Below are 19420 nucleotides of genomic sequence, written 5' to 3'. Positions count from 1 at the left end.
TTCCTTGGCAACCTGCCTCAGCCGTCTCATTAGCACCTCAAAGGTCACTATCATTTTGGAGAGTCCAAGGGGTTTAGGAGCTACCTGCCAGGAAACAGACAAGACCAAAATATATATTTATTATAAATCACAGTAGCACAAGGAGTACCGGGCACAGAAACTGGCGTCCTGTAGCCTGTCTGTGAGAAGCACCTGGAGCATATATTTAAAGTTGTTCTTTGCTTTGAAAATAGTTTCAGTTTTGTTGTGACCCCATTAAAGTATTTATTAAAACACCCCAGGATGGGCTGGGGATTTAGCTCAGTGGCACCACTCTGGCCTCGCGAGCATAAGGTTCTCAGTTCGATCCCCAGTACCAACAAAACAAAACAAAACACTCCAGGGTGACCTACATGCCTAGTTTTTGGAAATCCCCAACCTGGCAATTAGAAAGTGTCCTCTGACTGATGCCCAAGTCAGCTTATTGTGCACAGAAATTCCATCCTAGGCTTGAGTAGAAAATCGTCAATAGGAGAGCTTTGAAATAATATGTCAGTGATGAAAGCAAAGACTATAATTGTCTTAAATGTCTGTCTCATATATATGCTCTTTTAAGATAAACAGGTTTCTCTAACAGGACCCAGAATTTCATGTGCTCCCAATCGGCTGGGTGATAGAAAACTGAGTATCTTCTACCCAGGTCTGGCTCTTCCCACCCGGCCCAGGGCTGACGGGACCCAGATGTTTGCCCCAGGATCCCCCAGGGTCAGATGTGCGTTTACAAAGGGCTGAACCAAGAAGGGAGGGAGAGAGGGCACCAAAGCGCCACCGCTCGGCACCTTTCTCTCCCGCAAAGAGTGCATCTTACTGGAAGGTGTCTCCTCCCTCATGATGGGGTGACTTGCAGCAGTCATGATGTTTGAACAGTGCTCAGGCCCCATTTGTGGGGGATGTGCTCATTTCTCACAGCCAGTTAGGAAATTCGCAGGCAGAGAAAGCTTGGAAGACTGCATCAGAAGGCCTGTGGCCATAGCAAGGCAGGCCGTGTGTTTGACGTATAAACTGCTTCTTTCGAGGCTAAAAGTGCGAAGCAGTCTCGACGTGGGCCAAGTCTTTTCTATCATTCTGAAGGTTACGAGCAAAATTATTGCTTTCAAATTTAAAGGGAGCATTAAAAAAGCAATGGCGGTTTTGCTGAAGGCCAAGTGAGTCAGCCTTCCTTCCTATCACCACACGGGGGCACCAGGCTGACATTAAGAACCTGTCGCCCAGTGAAACTGAGAGACGGAAGAAGAAAAAGAAAACGGAGGCAAGGGAGCGGGTGGGGGGCGTCTGTAAAATAGAACAGGGCCTCCTTAGGCCTTTTAGCTAATCCCGACTAGAAGGAGATAAAAATAAAATTCGGTACAGAGATTTCCTTGGGAAGCAAGTCAAAGACAAGGTAAGAACAAAAACAAAAAACAGACAAAAAAGGCACCAAACAGCCTTGAGGGCTGGGGATTTATCCCAGTGGCACGGTGCTTGCCTGGCAAGCATGAGGTCCTGAGTTCGATCCCCCATTACCCGCCCCCCGCAAAAATATAGCCCTGAGACTTACACCAAGAGACCAGAAAAGGAGCTGATGGGCAGGACACAGAGAGACAGCCAAGTCCACAAAGGTTAAGCCGTCCCCACCTCCAATAAAATATAGGGCCTGACTAACTTGACGGCAGTGTGTACGCACGCGTGTGCACTGACATGCACACTTACGTACATGCGGATTCACTCGGGGATCGCTCTGTCCTTCACTCTAGGGTCCTGCCAGAGCACAACAGACATCCACAGCCCTTACTAACTCTAAACTAACCAAGAACAGGGTGCTCCCTTGCCGACTAGCTGCCCACCCCAAAGATAAGACCTTCAAAGGAAGTCAAGGACAAGTAAACAGACAAAAAACCTGCACATAGACCACCGGGGAAATTGACTTTAGGCAGCAGTGCGTAAGAGCCAATCCAGTTATGGCAAGTTCTGAGTACCGAAAAGGCTCACGCCCCGCACACCCATAAAACAAAGGGCCCAAGGGGCCTCTGTCTTTTCAGAGCTCCCTACCCTGACTTTCTTACCGGGATAGCTACCTATCTTCTTCCTCACCCTTCCCTTTCCTTAAACTTTGTCCCTCTAGTTTCTTACGGGGCTGAGTTACGATCCCGCTGGGCTGCTCAGACAGAGGGCAGCCGTGCTTACCCTTCAGGCGCAACACGAGGAAAATCATAATTTTAAAACTGTACTTCTAAAAAAAACTACAGCTCCGGGACACAGTTACCCAAAATCACAATGCCTTTTTCCCTTCCAGGGAACTAGAAAAAAAAAATCTTAAAAAAAAACTCAATAAGCCTATAAATTGGAGATTTCATTTTTGTGCATTGATTTTGTATCCTGCTACGCTGCTGAATTTGGTTATTAATTCTGGGTCTCTGTCGGTGGGATTTTTTGCGGGGGAGGTCTTGTAACCCAGGGGATTATGTCATCTACAAATAACGAAATAGTGATAATTTGAAATCATGCTTTTCTATACTTACTCTTTTTTTTTTTTTTTTTTTTTTGTACTGGGGTTCAAACTCAGAACCTTTCACTTGTGAGGCAAGCACATTGCCACTGAGCTAAATCTCCATCCCTATACATATCCCTTTCAATTCTTTTCTTGATTGATTGCTCTGGCTAATGTTTTGAATACTGTGTTAATCAGGAATGGTAATAGTAGACATCCTTGTCTTGTTCCTATTTTAGAGGCAAAGCTTTCAGTTTTTCCCCATTTAATAGGATGTTGGCAGCAGATTTTTCATAAGTGGCTTTTATTAGACTGAGATAAGGTCTTTCTGTACCTATTTTCTTCACGCTTTTTATCATGAATGGATGTTGGATTTTGTCAAAGGTTTGTCTGCATCTATTGAGATGATCGTGTGATTTTTGTCTGTGTTTCTGTTTATGTGATGAATTCTTTTATTGATTTGCATATATTGAACCATTCCTACATCCCTGGGATGAAGACTACTTGGTCGTGGTATATGATTTTTTTTTATAAATTGTTACATTCTGTTTGCCAGTATCTTGTTAAGAATTTTTGCATCTGTGCTCTGTAGAGAGATTGGCCTACAGTTTGGATTTTAGGTTCGATCCTCGTCTGGTTTTGAAATCAGGGTAATGCTAGCTTCCAAGGAATGATTTTGGGAGTACTCTTTCCCTTTCAATTTCATTAAAGAGTTTGAGGAGTATTAGTGTTCACTTTCTGTGAAGTTCTTATAGAATTGGGCAGTGACTCCTTCAGGCCCTGGGCTTTTCTTAATTGGTAGCTTTTTTATTACTGCTTCAATTTTATTTCCTTTTATTGTATTATTCAGGGTTTTTAAGTATTCTTGGTTCAGTTTTGGTAATTCATGTGTATCTAGGAATCTCATTCTTCTGAGTTCTCCACTTTTTTGGTGTAGAAGTTTGTGAACTAGTTGTTAAGAATCTTCTGGATTTCTGCAGTGCCTGTCGTGATTTCACCTTTTTGTTTGTTTCTAAATGAATTGATTTATGTCTTTTCTTTCCTTATTTTTTTTTGTAAGATAAATCAAGGTTTTATCTTTCAAACAACCAGCTTTTTGATTCATTGATTACTGCTATTGTTTTAGTCTCTGTTTCATTGATTTCTGTTGCTATCTTTACATTTTCTTTTTTTTGTATAAGCTCTAGATTTAGATTGTTGTTTTTCTAGGACCAGGAGATGCATCATTTGGCTATTTATTTGAGCTCATTCTGTTTTTGTGATGTGGGCATTCACAGCTATAAACTTCCCTCATTAGACTGCTTTCACTGGGTCTCATAAGTTCTGCTCTGCTGACCTGGTGTTATTTCATACTAGGAGCTGCATTATTTCTTCCTTAATTTCTTCTGTGACCCATTGATTACCCAAGAGTGTGCCATTAAGTTTCCATACCTTTGAATAACTTCTGGGATTTCTTTTGCCATTGATTTCTAAGTTCCCTATACTGTGATTCTTTTTTGTAAGATAAATCAAGGTTTTATCTTTCAAACAACCAGCTTTTTGATTCATTGATTACTGATATTGTTTTAGTCTCTGTTTCATTGATTTCTGTTTCGATCTTTACATTTTCTTTTTTTTGTATAAGCTCTAGATTTAGATTGTGTTTTTCTAGGACCAAGAGATGCATCATTTGGCTATTTATTCTCATTCTGTTTTTGTGATGTGGGCATTCACACCTATAAACTTCCCTCATTGGACTGCTTTCACTGGGTCTCATAAGTTCTGCTCTGCTGACCTGGTGTAATTTCATACTAAGAGCTGCATTATTTCTTCCTTAATTTCTTCTGTGACCCATTGATGACCCAAGAGTGTGCCATTAAGTTTCCATACCTTTGAATAACTTCTGGGACTTCTTTTGCCCTTGATTTCTAAGTTCCCTATACTGTGATTTGATAATATACGTGGTAAATTTTTTATTCTTTTGCCTTTATTAAGCATGACTTATTAGCTAGTCTGTGGTCTATTCTGGAGAAAGTTCCAGGTCTTGCTGAAAAGGACATGCTATTGTTGTTGGGTGAAACACTCTGTATACATCTACTAAATGCAAACACTGATATTTCTTGGTGGATCTCTTTGTGTAGTTGATCTGTCTATTTGTGATAGTCCCAAATAGAGGTCCCCTACTATAATTGCATTGACAGTCATCTGATCTTTTATGTCCACTAATGTTTTCTTTTGTTTTTTGTTTTTTGTTTTTTGTTGTTTTTTGTTTTTTGGGTTTTTTTTGCTTTTTTGGTACCGGGGGGTTGAACTTGGGTTCTTGCACTTGCAAGGCAGGCCACCGAACCACTGAGCTAAATCGCCAGCCCCTTCTAATGTTTTCTTTATGAAGTTGGGTGCACCATATTTTGGTATATGCATGTTTATAATTGCGATCTCTTCCTACTGAAGAGTTCCATTAACCAATATGTGGTGTCTTTCTTTGCCTTTTTTGATCAGCTTTGTTTAAAGTCTACATTGTCTGAAAATAAGTTAATTTACTCTGGCTGTCTTCAGGCTCTTGTTGCATGGAATGTTATTTTTCATCCTTTGTAGCAGACATTTCTGCCCAGTATTAGCAGGCTATAAGTGGCACAAGTGTCTTACCTCTCCATAATTCAGCTATACTACATTAGAAGTAGCAGGGGCAAAAAAAAAGTAGTAGGGTCTTGCTGAGTTCACTTTCAGCCCAGGTCAGCTTGACTCCAACTAAAGTCATCCCCCCTGAATTAACCATTTGTGCTCTTCAGCAAAGATATGCTGGTGCCCTCCTTTCGTAGTCCTGCCTACAACAATCACTATCAACAGGTCAATATGAAAAGAGAGAAAGAAAATAGAAAAAAGCAGCAATCCCATTTTATCGCTTTGCAGATAATTGTATTGCTGGTGTTAGTTTGGAGAAGTAAAATTGAAGTAGTATAAAACTCTATGAAGTTCCTAAGAAGGGTGAACAAATTAGACCAGGAAAGTCACTGAGAAGGCTGGGGTAGAACTCACTAGTGCAGCCCTGGCCTAGCCCTTCCCCAGCTCACACAACTGTACTTAAAAGTCATTCCTCCCGGCGTTGAATACAGATCTTCCTGCTCATCTAGACTATGAAATACTGAGTTTTACTTGACTCCAGTAAATATCAGAGAAGTTTTCCATGACTAGACTGTTGTATGACATTTATTAGGACTATCTTCTTTCACATATCTGGTCTCAACCATGCACTACTGTGTTCTTTGATTTATACCAAAAAGCCCATTCAAAGACTGAATTTAAAGTTTTAAGGAATCGTCATATCCATCCCACCAATTACCAAAATACAGTATTTCCTGTCTTAAAAGTCATTCCTCCCGGCGTTGAATACAGATCTTCCTGCTCATCTAGACTATGAAATACTGAGTTTTACTTGACTCCAGTAAATATCAGAGAAGTTTTCCACGACTAGACTGTTGTATGGCATTTATTAGGACTATCTTCTTTCACATATCTGGTCTCAACCATGCACTACTGTGTTCTTTGATTTATACCAAAAAGCCCAAAGACTGAATTTAAAGTTTGAAGGAATCGTCACATCCATCCCACCATTACCAAAATACAGAATTTCCTGTGTCCCACGGTCTGACGTGAACGGGTAGAAAAGAAGAGAGAAGCACTAGGAACCCACCGAGCAGCAGCGGCAGCTCTTATCCACGCCCTCGTCTTCCGAGTGGTTTCCCTTCCTCCCCCGGGTGCCAGCCAAGGAGCAGGAAGAGGGAAAGCGTACTTTCCTATGGCCTTGGGACACCACCAGGAACGGGAGCAATGAGCATCTCCCCCCAGAGTCCCGCTCAAAGTCAATGCCATGGGGTAGTAAAGGCCAGAGCTGAACAGCGCAGGGCGAGGTCATTGCTCGCAGGGAGCCCGGCCACTGGCAGGTGTGAAACGTGTCACTGAGCAGCGCTGCTCCTGATGTGCGCCCCCCGCCCCAGGTTTCCGGGCGCTGTACCAAGGAGAGCTCAGTTCTCCAGGAAAATGTCCTCATAGAACAGCCGGAGTGGGATCTGAGAGCTTTACTCTCTTGAATGTTACTCTCCTCTAATTTAGGATATACTCCTAAGTGCCCTGCTCCTCCCCCGGGTGCCAGCCAAGGAGCAGGAAGAGGGAAAGCGTACTTTCCTATGGCCTTGGGAACACCGCCAGGAACGGGAGCAATGAGTATCTCCCCCCAGAGTCCCACTCCAAGTCAATGCCATGGGGTAGTAAAGGCCAGAGCTGAACAGCGCAGGGCGAGGTCATTGCTCGCAGGGAGCCCGGCCACTGGCAGGTGTGAAACGTGTCACTGTACAGCGCTGCTCCTGATGTGCGCCCCCCGCCCCAGGTTTCCGGGCGCTGTACCGAGGAGAGCTCAGTTCTCCAGGAAAATGTCCTCATAGAACAACCGGAGTGGGATCTGAGAGCTTTACTCTCTTGAATGTTACTCTCCTCTAACTTAGGATATACTCCTAAGTGCCCTGCCCTCCTCCCCTCCCCACCTCACACCATCCCCGGGGCCAAGAGCAGGGCCCACAGGGGCAGGAGCGGCCAGCAAGATTGGGTACGTAGGAAGCGTTTATTGAGCATTTGGTAAATATCCATCAAATAGATATTACGTGTGTGACTTACTTATTTCACTTAGGAGTATATCCTCAATATGTATTTTAAAAGTGATTGAGTAAAAGTAGATCATCTTTTAATATCCCTTGCCAAATCTAGGATTCTGGGACAAACTCATGAATAAATAATCATCCAAAATTTAATTTTAATTAAAAATGAGCTGAACAGCGCAGGGCGAGGTCATTGCTCGCAGGGAGCCCGGCCACTGGCAGGTGTGAAACGTGTCACTGTACAGCGCTGCTCCTGATGTGCGCCCCCCGCCCCAGGTTTCCGGGCGCTGTACCGAGGAGAGCTCAGTTCTCCAGGAAAATGTCCTCATAGAACAACCGGAGTGGGATCTGAGAGCTTTACTCTCTTGAATGTTACTGCGCAGGGCGAGGTCATTGCTCGCAGGGAGCCCGGCCACTGGCAGGTGTGAAACGTGTCACTGTACAGCGCTGCTCCTGATGTGCGCCCCCCGCCCCAGGTTTCCGGGCGCTGTACCGAGGAGAGCTCAGTTCTCCAGGAAAATGTCCTCATAGAACAACCGGAGTGGGATCTGAGAGCTTTACTCTCTTGAATGTTACTCTCCTCTAACTTAGGATATACTCCTAAGTGCCCTGCCCTCCTCCCCTCCCCACCTCACACCATCCCCGGGGCCAAGAGCAGGGCCCACAGGGGCAGGAGCGGCCAGCAAGACTGGATAGTAGGAAGCGTTTATTGAGCACTTGGTAAATATCCATCGAATAGATACTGAATCAAGGGGTGACAAAAAGACCTACATGGGCTATCACCTATTTATCTTGGAAAGTAAAACAGAAAATGTGTGTGTGTGTGCACGCATGTGCAGATGAGTGTGTGCTTAATCTCTCTTAGAGCTGCTTCCTGTGCCTTTCAGAGCCTCGCTGTATTCATTTCCCACCATGGAATAGACGCTCACAACGTATTCAGCTCCAGGCTCCAGATCTTTTAACACTTTGCTGATTTTCAGTCGATTTACAGAAAACTAAGGGGAAAGAATAAAAACAACACCAATGCATGTTATGATCAGTTCGTTTTTCTATTATATTTAAAAAGTAGTTCACCGCTGTGACCTTAGAAACTAAATTCCAATGAGGCCATTGTCTTTCATTTTTTGGAAACTACTGGGCTACAGTGAGATTTGGATAATTCACATAAATGATTCACCCAGCTGTTGTTTTCTTTATTTTATTTTATTTAGTTTATTGGTCCATTTTAGGTATACAGTACAGTTACATTCATCATTGGAATCTTGTACCTTTACATGACAGGTCTTGGTTCTCATTTTTCCCCCTTGTCCCTGCCCTCCCTTCACCCCCTCCTCCCCTCCCCATTTACACTTTATTTCCATTTTTTCATTTTCTCATATTTTTTTCTTTTCCCTTATTACCTTTCCCCTACCCTTCCCACTTTCCCTATTGTGTGTGTGTGTGTGTACACATTTAATCTGACTTACAAGTTTTTTCTGTGCCCTTCAGGGGCTCACTATATTCATCTTCCACCACAGAATACACATTCACGACGTACTCAGTTTCTGGCTTCAGATCTTTCAGCACTGTGCTGGTTTCCAGTCGACTCACATAAAACTAGCAGGGGGACAAATAACAGTGATAAGTGGTACGATTAGTTCTCTTCTTCTATTATATTTACAAAGCAGTTAACTGCTCTGAGCTTAGAAATTATATTCCAGCAAGCCCATTGTGATTTGTTTTTGCCAACTACTACGTGTTGGACGGTTCACATAATTTACTCTTTTAGCTGTTGTTTTTCCTTACTTGTAGAATGAATGAGTAAAAGTAGATCATCTTTAATATCCCTTGGCAAATCTAGGATTCTAAGACAAACTCATGAATAAATCAGTATCCTAAAATCAATTTTAATTTTTAAAAACTCATACTGAGATCCAGCAATGCTTAGAAACTGTATGAACCTAAGCAAAGCTCTTCCCCTTTAATTGAGCCCAAATGCCTGTGCCCTGTTCCCTGCTCAATTCTGCCCTCCCTACAGCCCTCTTGCCCACAGCTCTAGTGAGGCGGACCCTGTCTCTGTGTACGGACAGGGTGGGCTGAGGTGCTGTCTACTCACTTCCTGGCGTTTCCCTCCTGAGACGGGGTAGTATTCCATCTTGTATCTGTCCACACTGTCAGAAGGAGGTGTCCAGCTCACTCTAAAAGAACGGTGAGTTCGCTCAGAAATAACCAAGTTAGAAGGCGCTTCCAAGTCACCTGCGTGTGGGGAAAAAAGCGCACGCACTCTTTCGTTACTGTAGCCAGGTAATGAAGTTCGAAATTACACTGAAACAGTGTCGATCTAGAATACCGCTGAACGCAGGTCCCGAGCTCGCACAGGCTGCCTTTCCCATAAGTAGAAAATGTATCTGTACAGAGGCCCGCCGCCCAGAGCGCCACTCTGCGTGAGCAAAGGGTCTTTAGCTTCAGGAGATTCGAACCTGAGCTCAGCACTGTTCCTTCATCTGGCTTCTCCTCTTCTCTGCGACACCACCAGTTAAATAGTCACCTATGCCCAAAACCTCCACGTCATCCTTGGACGTGTTCTCCTCACTCTGTCCTCATACGTAACCAGTACATACGGATTTGGGCCCTGAAAGTTCAGTGTCTGCATTGTCTCCATCACTGTTGAGTCACTGCCCCATTTTGGTTTCATGCACTCATGTCTTAGCTCCTTAGCTAAAAGGATCTGTGAGGATAAAATTGATTTCTTATTCGTATTTAGTTCTATTGCAGAGTTGATTTCTTATTACATGTTTATTTCCCTAGTTTAGTAACAAGAGAAATTAATTACTTTTCCCTCAAGAAAGGGTGAAAACAAACAAGTATTTTAAAATTTGGGAACACCCCACTGCCTGTGGTTGTGCTCTCTGTTGGTAAACAGAGTGACATGACAAAGATATAACAATATCTAGAATAAATATCGATGAAAATAGAAAAGCTAAATTCAATTTGATCAATAGGATCAAATTATTCCCAAATAATAATGTAAAGACAGAAGAATTCATCCAATGGTCATACGGATTTGGGCCCTGAAAGTTCAGTGTCTGCATTGTCTCCATCACTGTTGAGTCACTGCCCCATTTTGGTTTCATGCACTCATGTCTTAGCTCCTTAGCTAAAAGGATCTGTGAGGATAAAATTGATTTCTTATTCGTATTTAGTTCTATTGCAGAGTTGATTTCTTATTACATGTTTATTTCCCTAGTTTAGTAACAAGAGAAATTAATTACTTTTCCCTCAAGAAAGGGTGAAAACAAACAAGTATTTTAAAATTTGGGAACACCCCACTGCCTGTGGTTGTGCTCTCTGTTGGTAAACAGAGTGACATGACAAAGATATAACAATATCTAGAATACATATCGATGAAAATAGAAAAGCTAAATTCAATTTGATCAATAGGAAGATTCCCAAATAATAATGTAAAGACAGAAGAATTCATCCAATGACTCCATAAACATGGCAAATCAATTTCATAGAAATTCTTAAGTCAAAACCAGAGAGAACATTTCCAGCCTTACTGGCCTAACCTTTAATGTACTTAGATCACAGTCGAGCTTAAAAAAAATATCAAGCAATTTTACTGTGTGGGAAACCAGAATGAATGAAATCATTACGTAGTTGATTTTTAAAATAAAGGAAAACAGATGTTTTCATCCCAAATGAATAAAAACTACAACTCTCTCAGCTAATGTAGAGCCAGGAACCTATAGATTTTAACTGCCCAGCTAGTCTATTACTTCAGGGGAAAAGTCAGCCTATTGTTCAAAATCTAAAAGAGAAAACCTGCAAAAGTTTGGAGAGGGAAATTCAACAAGGAACAGTGTTTAAAAGGTATCATCAATTCCCAAACATATGAACCATTTCTACCACAATATATGTCAAATTTTCCAAACCAGAATAAATTAATGCAGGATAGTTTTTACCATAACCTGCATATTCTTAAAATGAATCATTTCTCATGTAATAAGAGCTATTATTTTTATCATTAATTTCCCAAAAACCTTTAATTTTGATGGTTGTATCCTACGACTTATTCAGATAATACATCTTCTCGTTCTTTGTCACTGTGAATCTAGTTCAATAATTTTATTTCTAAATCCTCACTCTTTAACTGCAGTTACTTTTTCCAAACACTTATAAAAACATCCTTCACTATTTGGACTGTGAAGAACTAATTTAACTCCTCCAAATCTCAGTATCTTCACTAATAAATATGGATTATATAATTTCTAAACATTGAAACTCTAAAATTATAACTTCTTTTTATATTCAGGGTTACAAGAAGAAAGTATCAAATCTGATCATATACAGTTTTGGCAAAGCAAATCAAATATGAGATCACTCTTCCAATCTTATTAAGAAATTTTTAAAAAGAATCATATTTTAGAGAACAAAGTCTGCCATAAGCCACCTGAGCAATGTGATCATTAGGATGGAGATGCTATATTAGAGCACAGATGTACATCAAAACAGGAAACATCTCTTTTTCTTCCTCTACCCCCTTTTATAAATGCACTGTGTGTGTGTGTGTGTGTGTGTGTGTGTGTGTATATCTTCAAATAAGCCAGAAGCCAATTTCTACAGCAGTGTCAATTCAAAAACCAAATCAGAAACACAATAAGACTAAAGCAGTGATTTCAACTGGGAAGAGAGTCTCCATCACACTCCCAGAAGGTTATTTGCCAACAATAAAGAGAAAATCTGCACAATTCCTCATTTAGTGACCAATTCAATGACCTCATTAATATTTTTTATACAGCCATACACCCAAAATACTCATTTCAAAATGAAGCAACGTTAAAAATGAGTTATTTACAGTCTTTTTTTCCCCATGTCAAGTTTTCAAAATCCAATATTTTACAGTTATAGCACATCTCAGTTTGAGCCAGCCCTTCTTCAAGTGTGGACAGTGAGACTCAGCCAGTGCCCGCCACACTGGACCCCACCATTCCACACGGCAAACACGTCAGCGTGCTTTCAGTACTCATCCTTTACTAAGGTAGTTTTTACAAAGAAAAAATATCACATTGAGACAGAACTAGACTGACATTAATCCATTAAGTGGAGGCCGCTAACGGTTATCCAAACTCTTGCTCCCTTCATTGACCCACTTCCAGAAGGTGCAAAACCCCATCTCTACCCTTGTTCTCAAATGGGTCCTCCTCTTCCCGCAAGAGCCACTGGCTACTTCAGGGTCTGACATCACCACTTTTCTCTGCTTCCCTGCAGATGCCAAGAAATGCAGAGGTCTTGCACCTGCTGGTGGTTTATTCCCACTCCTCACATTCTGGAGTTCATGGGGAATCTTGTCACCCAGTTATGCTACTGATGTTATCCAAGGGCTTTTGGTTGCTATTTTTATGAAGAGTCAAAATAGGGGCTGGAGATTTAGTTCAGTGGCACCAAGCCTGCCTTGCAAGCACAAGGTCCTGAGTTCAATCCCTGGTGCCAGAAAACAAAAAAAGTAAAAACAAACCCGAGAAATCAAAAACAAAGAAAATCCCAACACCCAAAAAATCACTAGTCATCACCATTTTCCCAGAATCTGACTTTACATAAGAATTTTTTGACATGTTTTTCTCCTTTATTGGTGTGTGTGTGTGTGTGTGTGTGTGTGTGTGTGTGTTTGGAGTCTTTTTTCCTATTTTGCTTAATTTATTCATTAATTTATCATTTATTTGTTTCTTTGTTTTGGTCTTTTTTTTTTCTCAGTCATTTAATTTGCCCCCCCCTTAGTTTACTATCAGGAGAAATTACAGAACAAATCAGTAAGGCATTTGGCAAGCTCACAAAATTTTAGTAAAAAAATTGAGTCAAATAAAATAACCAGCCATTCTAAAGAAAACACTAATAAAAAGCTAACAGAGCTAAACAAAATGATGCAAAACATGAATGACTAGCAAAGAAAAGGCTTGGAACCCACACCCAGGCCTGGTGGTGCACACCTATAATCCTAGCACTCAGGAGGCAGTAGCAGGAAGATCACTGCAAGTTCAAGGCAAGCCTGGACTACATAGTGAGATACTGTCTCAAAAAAAAAAAGATAAGAATTGGAGTGCATAAAAAGGCTCCAAATAGAAACTCAGGACATTAAATGTTCTATTAAAAGTACAGGTAGCAGAGGTAACCAATGTGAGGACAGTGACAGAACTAGAAGACAGAGCTGTTATCAGTGATCAATTAATAAGAGATACCTTAAAAATAGCAAGAGAACATGAAAAATGGATCAGACAGCTCCTAGAAGACACAAAGAAGACTAGTCTAAGATTGATAAGAATTAATGAAAAACCAAAAGATAGCATATATGACATAAAAAAGCTTGTTTACTAAAGGAATAGCACAAAATATTCCAAATAAAGAAAAATAAAAACCACATCTTCTTTATCCAGTCTCCAACTGATGGGCAAATGGGCCGTTTCCAAGTTTTAGCTATTACAGACTGTGTCACTGTAAACATAGGTGCACATATATCACTGTGATATGATTCTTCTAATTCTTTTGGAAAGATACCCAGCAGAGGGATGGCTGGGTCAAATGGAACATCTAATCCCAGCTCTTTGAGGTATCCCCATATTGATTTCCATAATGGTTGCACCAGTCTGCACTCCCACCAACAATGGAGAAGGGTTCCTTTCTCCCTACAACACCATCAACATTTGTTATTGTTTGATTTCTTGATAGCAGCCATTCTTTGTGGGTTGAGGTGTAATCTCAGTGTTGCTTTCATCTGCATCTCTCGAATGACCAGTGATGTGGAACATTTTTTCATATATTTACTTACTGCTTTTACTTCTTTGTCTGAGAAATGTCTGTTCATTTTGGATGCCCATTTTTGAATCGGGACTTTATATTTGCAGGGGTTGATTATTTTGAGTTCTTTATATATTTTAGATAATAGTCCTTTGTCTGAGGAGCAGTTGATAAAAACTTTTTCCCACATTGTAGGTGTCTTTTAATTCTGTTGATGGTTTCTTTTGCAGTGAAGAAGCTTTTTAATAAGTTGGAGACTGGATAAAGAAGATGTGGTTTTTCTATAAAATGGAATACTACTCAGCCATGAAGAATGAGAAATTAGAGTCATTCATAGGAAAATGGATACATATTGAGGATATACTCCTAAATTAATAAGTCACATGTGTATAAATTAATAAGTCACATGTGTATAAATACCAAACAGATTCTCTGGTATGAAAAACTATAATGGTGCATAAGATCCTAATGATATAATTGACAATGAGAAACAGGAAGAAAAGGGCTAAAGGTGTAGGGGAAGTGGGAAGGTTAGGGGAAAGGTAATAATAAAAAAGAAAAATAACATGAAAAAATGGAAATAAAGTACTTGTAAATAGGGGAGGGAAGAGGGGGTGAAGGGAGGGCAGGGACAAGGGGAAAAAATGAGAACCAAGACCTGTCATGTAAAGGTACAAGATCCCAATGATGAATGTAACTGTACTGTATACCTAAAATATACCAATAAACTCAATGAGGGAAAAAAAAAGAAAAGAAAAAATTTATGCAAATATGTGAGGCATATAGAAGTTTAAATAGCCATGATTATAAAAGAACCTCTCCACAACACATAATCAAAGTCCAGGAAGTCAAACACAGGAATAGAACTTTAAAAGTGGTTAGAGAAAAGCAAAGAAACACTTACAAGGGTAAACCCATTTGAATTACAGCAGTTTTCTCAATACAAATTTAAAGGCAAGGATAGTCTGGAGTGAAGTGTTTCAAGCTCTAAGAGAAAACAATTTCCAATGCAGGCTGATATGTCCTGCAAAACTATCTTTCAAAATTGATGGAGAAATCATACAGTCATGATAAATAGTGCCTAAAGGAACTCATGACCATAAAACCAGGAATCAAAAGAATTCTGAAAGAAAATCTAGAAGGAGACAATAAAGCTAATAATGACAAAAGGTGTAATAGAATGAATACACCAGGAGGGTGGGCAGTTAAGTGAAAGGCAAATATAGGGAATTAGGAACAGGAAAATAAGGCAATGATAGGAGTAAGTCAATACCTATTAGTAATAACTCTCAATATGCATGGTCTCAACTTACCAATCAAAGACACAGACTGGAACAATGGATCAAGAAACAAATCCAACAGTACAAGGTATATAAGAAACACATTTAACCCAAAAAGAAACTCGGACTAAATATCAAAGGATGGAAAACAATATTCCATGCAACAAGAACCTGAAAAATAAAGCAAATGTATACTCAAACAAAATGTATATCAAGCCAAAACTAATCGAAACAGGCAAAGGTCTCTCTCTCTACATATTTGTCAAGGGAACAATCCATAGGAAGAAATAACAATTATCAACATATATGCACCAAACAATGGTACACCCAACTTTATAAAACAAATACTACTCAACATAAAAGACCATAAAAACATAAACACAATCGTAGTGGAAGGTGGTGATAAACATCTTACAACATGCAAAACAGTTCCCCTCCACATCCCAAAATTAATTATGTGTTCCCAAAACACCAACAGTGCTGAAGAAACTCTAGGCTAGGCTCACCTGGACCCTTGACGCTGTTACACAAGTTACTGGTGAGGTCGTCCACAACAGTAGAGAGCGACTCAGAATCAGCCACGTTGTATGTGTGGGTAACATCAGGATCCGTGGTGATCGTCTTCAATTCACCTTCATCAGCGTTCTTAATACCTTGAAAAATGGATACATAAAAACTAAAAACATTCTCAGAAACAGCTAATGCACTAAAGAAAATATATAAGTGTTTTCTTTATTAATGGCTACTTTAGGCAAGCTGAAGGTTTAATAACTTGTTAACTGGGCCTTCTATTTTATTCTCCTTAGGAATGAAATGATTACTCATCAGTAGTTATAAAACAGAAACAAAGTCTCAAGGAAATTCTAAATTCTAAGTACTTCTAGCACCAATGTTCCACCAAAGAATATCTTTTCAGTGTTTTTTTTTTTTCCTGGAATGTAAAGATAACAGTTATCAAAAAGAAACAAGAATGTGTACAAAACCCAACAGGGATTTCCGTGAATCCTATCAATAGTATGTTTCTTCTTAATCCATCACTTTTCCTTTTAAAAAAAAATACAATAAAAACATGCAGCTGTGTCTCTTTGGTAGGGGGAAGTGAACTGATTCTCTGGAGCATCATTTTGATAAATTACATCTCAGAGAAGATAGTTTGTTGGTTTTCCCCTGCCTTCAGCAATATCTACGCGGATATCCTCATCCCTCTGCGCCCCAGGGCACCGCGGTCCTCCGCGCTTACCAATAGCAAACAGCTCCACGCCCTGGTCCTTGAGTTTCTTGGACGGCGCCTCGAAGTCGTCCTGGGATTTCCCGTCAGTAATGAGGACACCAATTTTTCGAGCACGAGGCCGCATGCCAGCCTGGGTCTTGAAGTTCTGCTGGCGAATGAAATTCAAAGCCAAACCTAGTGGGAATGTTAACAGAGAGTCAGTCTAACGCCTCCTGGGCTGGGTGGCTGAAGGCGGAAGGTTCAGTGGAGCTCACAGCCCCGGGGCGCCGGCTCACCGGTGAGAGTGTTGCCCCCTTTGTAGGGTAAGTTTGCCACCGCTTGCAACAGGCTCTTCTTGTCTCTGTGAGCGTTTAACTGCCACTCTGTCCTGGGGTCTCCGCTGTACTGAGAGAGGCCTAAAAGACACCATCCGCACCAGGGTGTGTGGAAAAGCACCACGAAGATGTCCCGACCTCTTCAATCTGGGGAGGACTTACCAATTTGCACTCTTTTGGGGCCAATCTCAAAAACTTCCACAATACGAGAAATGAAACTCCTCACAGTCCTGAAATTCGCCCGGCCGATGCTCCACGACCCGTCCACCAACAGCACGATGTCGGTTTCGGCTCTGGTGAGGCACTCCATCCCTGTCCCGGCAACCCAGACAGGGCGTGAGGAGCGGGCTGCAGGCAGGTCAGGTCGCTCCCCGTCCTGGCCGCTGCCTCCCCCAGCCCCCCAGCCTGCGTCTGCAGCTGACTCAACGACTCACAGCGCCAGACTTTAAAATCTGTCCATGTGATCTATCACCCTCAAGCATATTCATAAAACTCAGTTCCCCCAGAGAGCAGTTCAGTAGCAAATCTTTCCTTCACCACTGACTGTATTTCCTAGCTACTGGCCTAGAACCTGGGGCTGGAGTTAGACCATCACTGCCTGTGTGAAAGGCTCACGCACACAAAAGCTTGGCTACATGACAATGCACGACTATTTAACAATGAGTATTAATACTTTTAATAAAACTTTAATGCAATCTAAAGATAAGAGGTTGTATTTTTCTATAATATGTGATATTATCAGGCAAGTGGACTAATAAAACGCGTAAGCTTGAAAAGTTTTGATGAGCCAAAAATATCTTAAAATGATTAAGCTCCCAGGTAACTATTATATATATTATGAAGGATTAGATACAACTCTTAAAATAAATCTTAATAATTAAAGATACATTTTTAAAACTTGATGCACTGTTATTTAGTTGTTATTGAACTTTATCATCCACTATGTATAAAAATATCAGATAAATACAGATGATGAAATTTGCACACGTAAAGGATCAAGGAAGAAGGAAAACAATTTAGGAAAGTAGCAAACAAATAAATCGAGAGCTGTGGAGACAAGCACAGACACGATACAGAGCGAGGGTGCTTTGGAGAGAGAAAAACAATCCCAATATCCTCAGTGTACAAGCTACAAAATAAAAATACAAATGGTTAATATCACCATAAGAGAAACAATCAAACATCGGTTCAAGACAGCATAATTTGACACTTTGATTTATTTTATCCACATACAACTTTTTAAATGTTCTTTCTTCTATGAGCTTGAGTGACCAGCTATGAATTTCCAGTTCTTTGCACTGTCACATCTGATATGAAAAACCTGCTGAGAAGCTAAGCAGTGCTCATCACGCTGCCTAGTGCAAGTGCCCGCTCGTGTGTCACACATGTTGGGGCAGAGCGCGCCCAGGCGCTGCCCCGAGACCTCGAGGCCTCCTCAGGCAGCTCCTGCACTGCTCAGTCTGCTGGTTCAGTGCACGACGGACACAGAAGCAAGCTCTTCCCACCCCTGCCACCTCTAAGGGTGTTAAAAACTAGCTGTGTTTGCACCACGCCTATCATCACACAGGGCAGGAAACCTAACAGCCCCGTGTTACCAGGTCGCTTCCCACTGCTCCTGTAACCTGACTCTGAGGTCCCAGCCCAGATGAGCCACTGAAGCAAACACACATAACTCCCTTCACAGAAGAAAACTGCAGCCTGGTCACTGCCTAGAAGAAATGTGTCAGAGATGTGTAGGGATTGTAACCTACATTTAGTAAAAGCTCTTCTTTAGATAACGTATACTATGTAACTAGTGCAGTACTGAAAAGCCTTAAAATTTTATCAAAAGTACAGTTGACTATCTTTTTTTCAAACATCAGAATAAGTAAATTACTTATAATCAAATAAATTTTAGTGGAAAAAAATGTATACCTACTTCTCATTGTATAATGACCTAATAGTTCATATTGAAATAGTTTCATAATGCTAAGTTCTCCCCAGAGAATGTGGCTCAGCTTCTTACCCGAGGATAAAATTGTCATTACTGTTGTGTCAGAAAGGGTTGTCATTTCTCTCCAGAGGTGAACTCCATTGCAAACACTCACCTTGATAATCAAACTTTCACCGAGAGGAACTTACAATGTGCAGCATTGTAAGAGAAGAAAAATAATTCCCCCTCCTTATAGCGTATGTTTACTGTGAGGACCGAGGTAAAGCAGCCTCCGAGCACCCTGAGCGCTCTGCTCCGGACGCACAGCCGCTCGCAGTCTCGCCTTCATACCATCGGCAGAGCCCCTGCCGCACGCCTGCGTGTCCCAGAAGGGTCAGGAACTTGGCACAACCGAAGGGCTGGAGTGTAGACCCAGGACAGAGCCCTGGCCTGGCACTCAGGAGGCCCTGGTTCCACCCCACCCACGCCACAGTAAAAGAAAATGATGGAAATGTTGTGCTTGACAAGGTGACGTAAGGGGCCGTGCACAGTGCCTGGCAAGTAGCAAGGCCAGTGCGGCTCACCTCCCACTCTAGGAAAGTAAAGCGGAGAGTTTCTGCAGATTTCATTATCAGGGGGCGCTAGGTGAGCACACTTCCCAGGAGGCCGTGCTCAGTGGTGCGGCTGCCTGCCTCACAGTGCAAGGTTTAATCCCTGGTATCAAGTATAATCTCTCTCTCTCTTTCTCTCTCTCTCTCTCTCTCTCTTTATATATAAT

General features: G+C 41.3%; 1 protein-coding gene across 2 annotated transcripts; it reads right to left on the bottom strand.

Moving 5' to 3' along the window:
• Positions 1–7812: 7812 nt before the first annotated feature.
• Positions 7813–19372, bottom strand: LOC104857770 (collagen alpha-1(XII) chain). Of its 2 annotated transcripts, XM_010617846.3 has the most exons (7): positions 17764–19372; positions 16893–17042; positions 16692–16811; positions 16426–16590; positions 15692–15838; positions 9230–9369; positions 7813–8129 (listed from the first exon to the last, which is right to left on the bottom strand). In XM_010617846.3, the coding sequence occupies exons 1-7, from the start codon at positions 17912–17914 to the stop codon at positions 7986–7988; spliced, it is 1017 nt and encodes a 338-aa protein (XP_010616148.2). In that variant the 5' UTR covers positions 17915–19372; the 3' UTR covers positions 7813–7985. The 2 variants fall into 2 exon arrangements, with proteins under 2 accessions (XP_010616148.2, XP_010616147.1); XM_010617845.2 differs by lacking the exons at positions 7813–8129; positions 17764–19372 and adding an exon at positions 8586–8730 and having other exon boundaries at positions 16893–17528.
• Between the last annotated feature and the right edge of the window lie 48 nt (positions 19373–19420).

The sequence above is a fragment of the Fukomys damarensis genome, unplaced genomic scaffold, assembly GCF_012274545.1.
Source record: "Fukomys damarensis isolate Sample0158 unplaced genomic scaffold, DMR_v1.0_HiC HiC_scaffold_27, whole genome shotgun sequence".
In the NCBI taxonomy this organism is placed as follows: Eukaryota; Metazoa; Chordata; class Mammalia; order Rodentia; family Bathyergidae; genus Fukomys; species Fukomys damarensis.
Note: the sequence above shows the minus strand (reverse complement) of the source record. Positions and strands in the feature narration are given on the sequence as shown.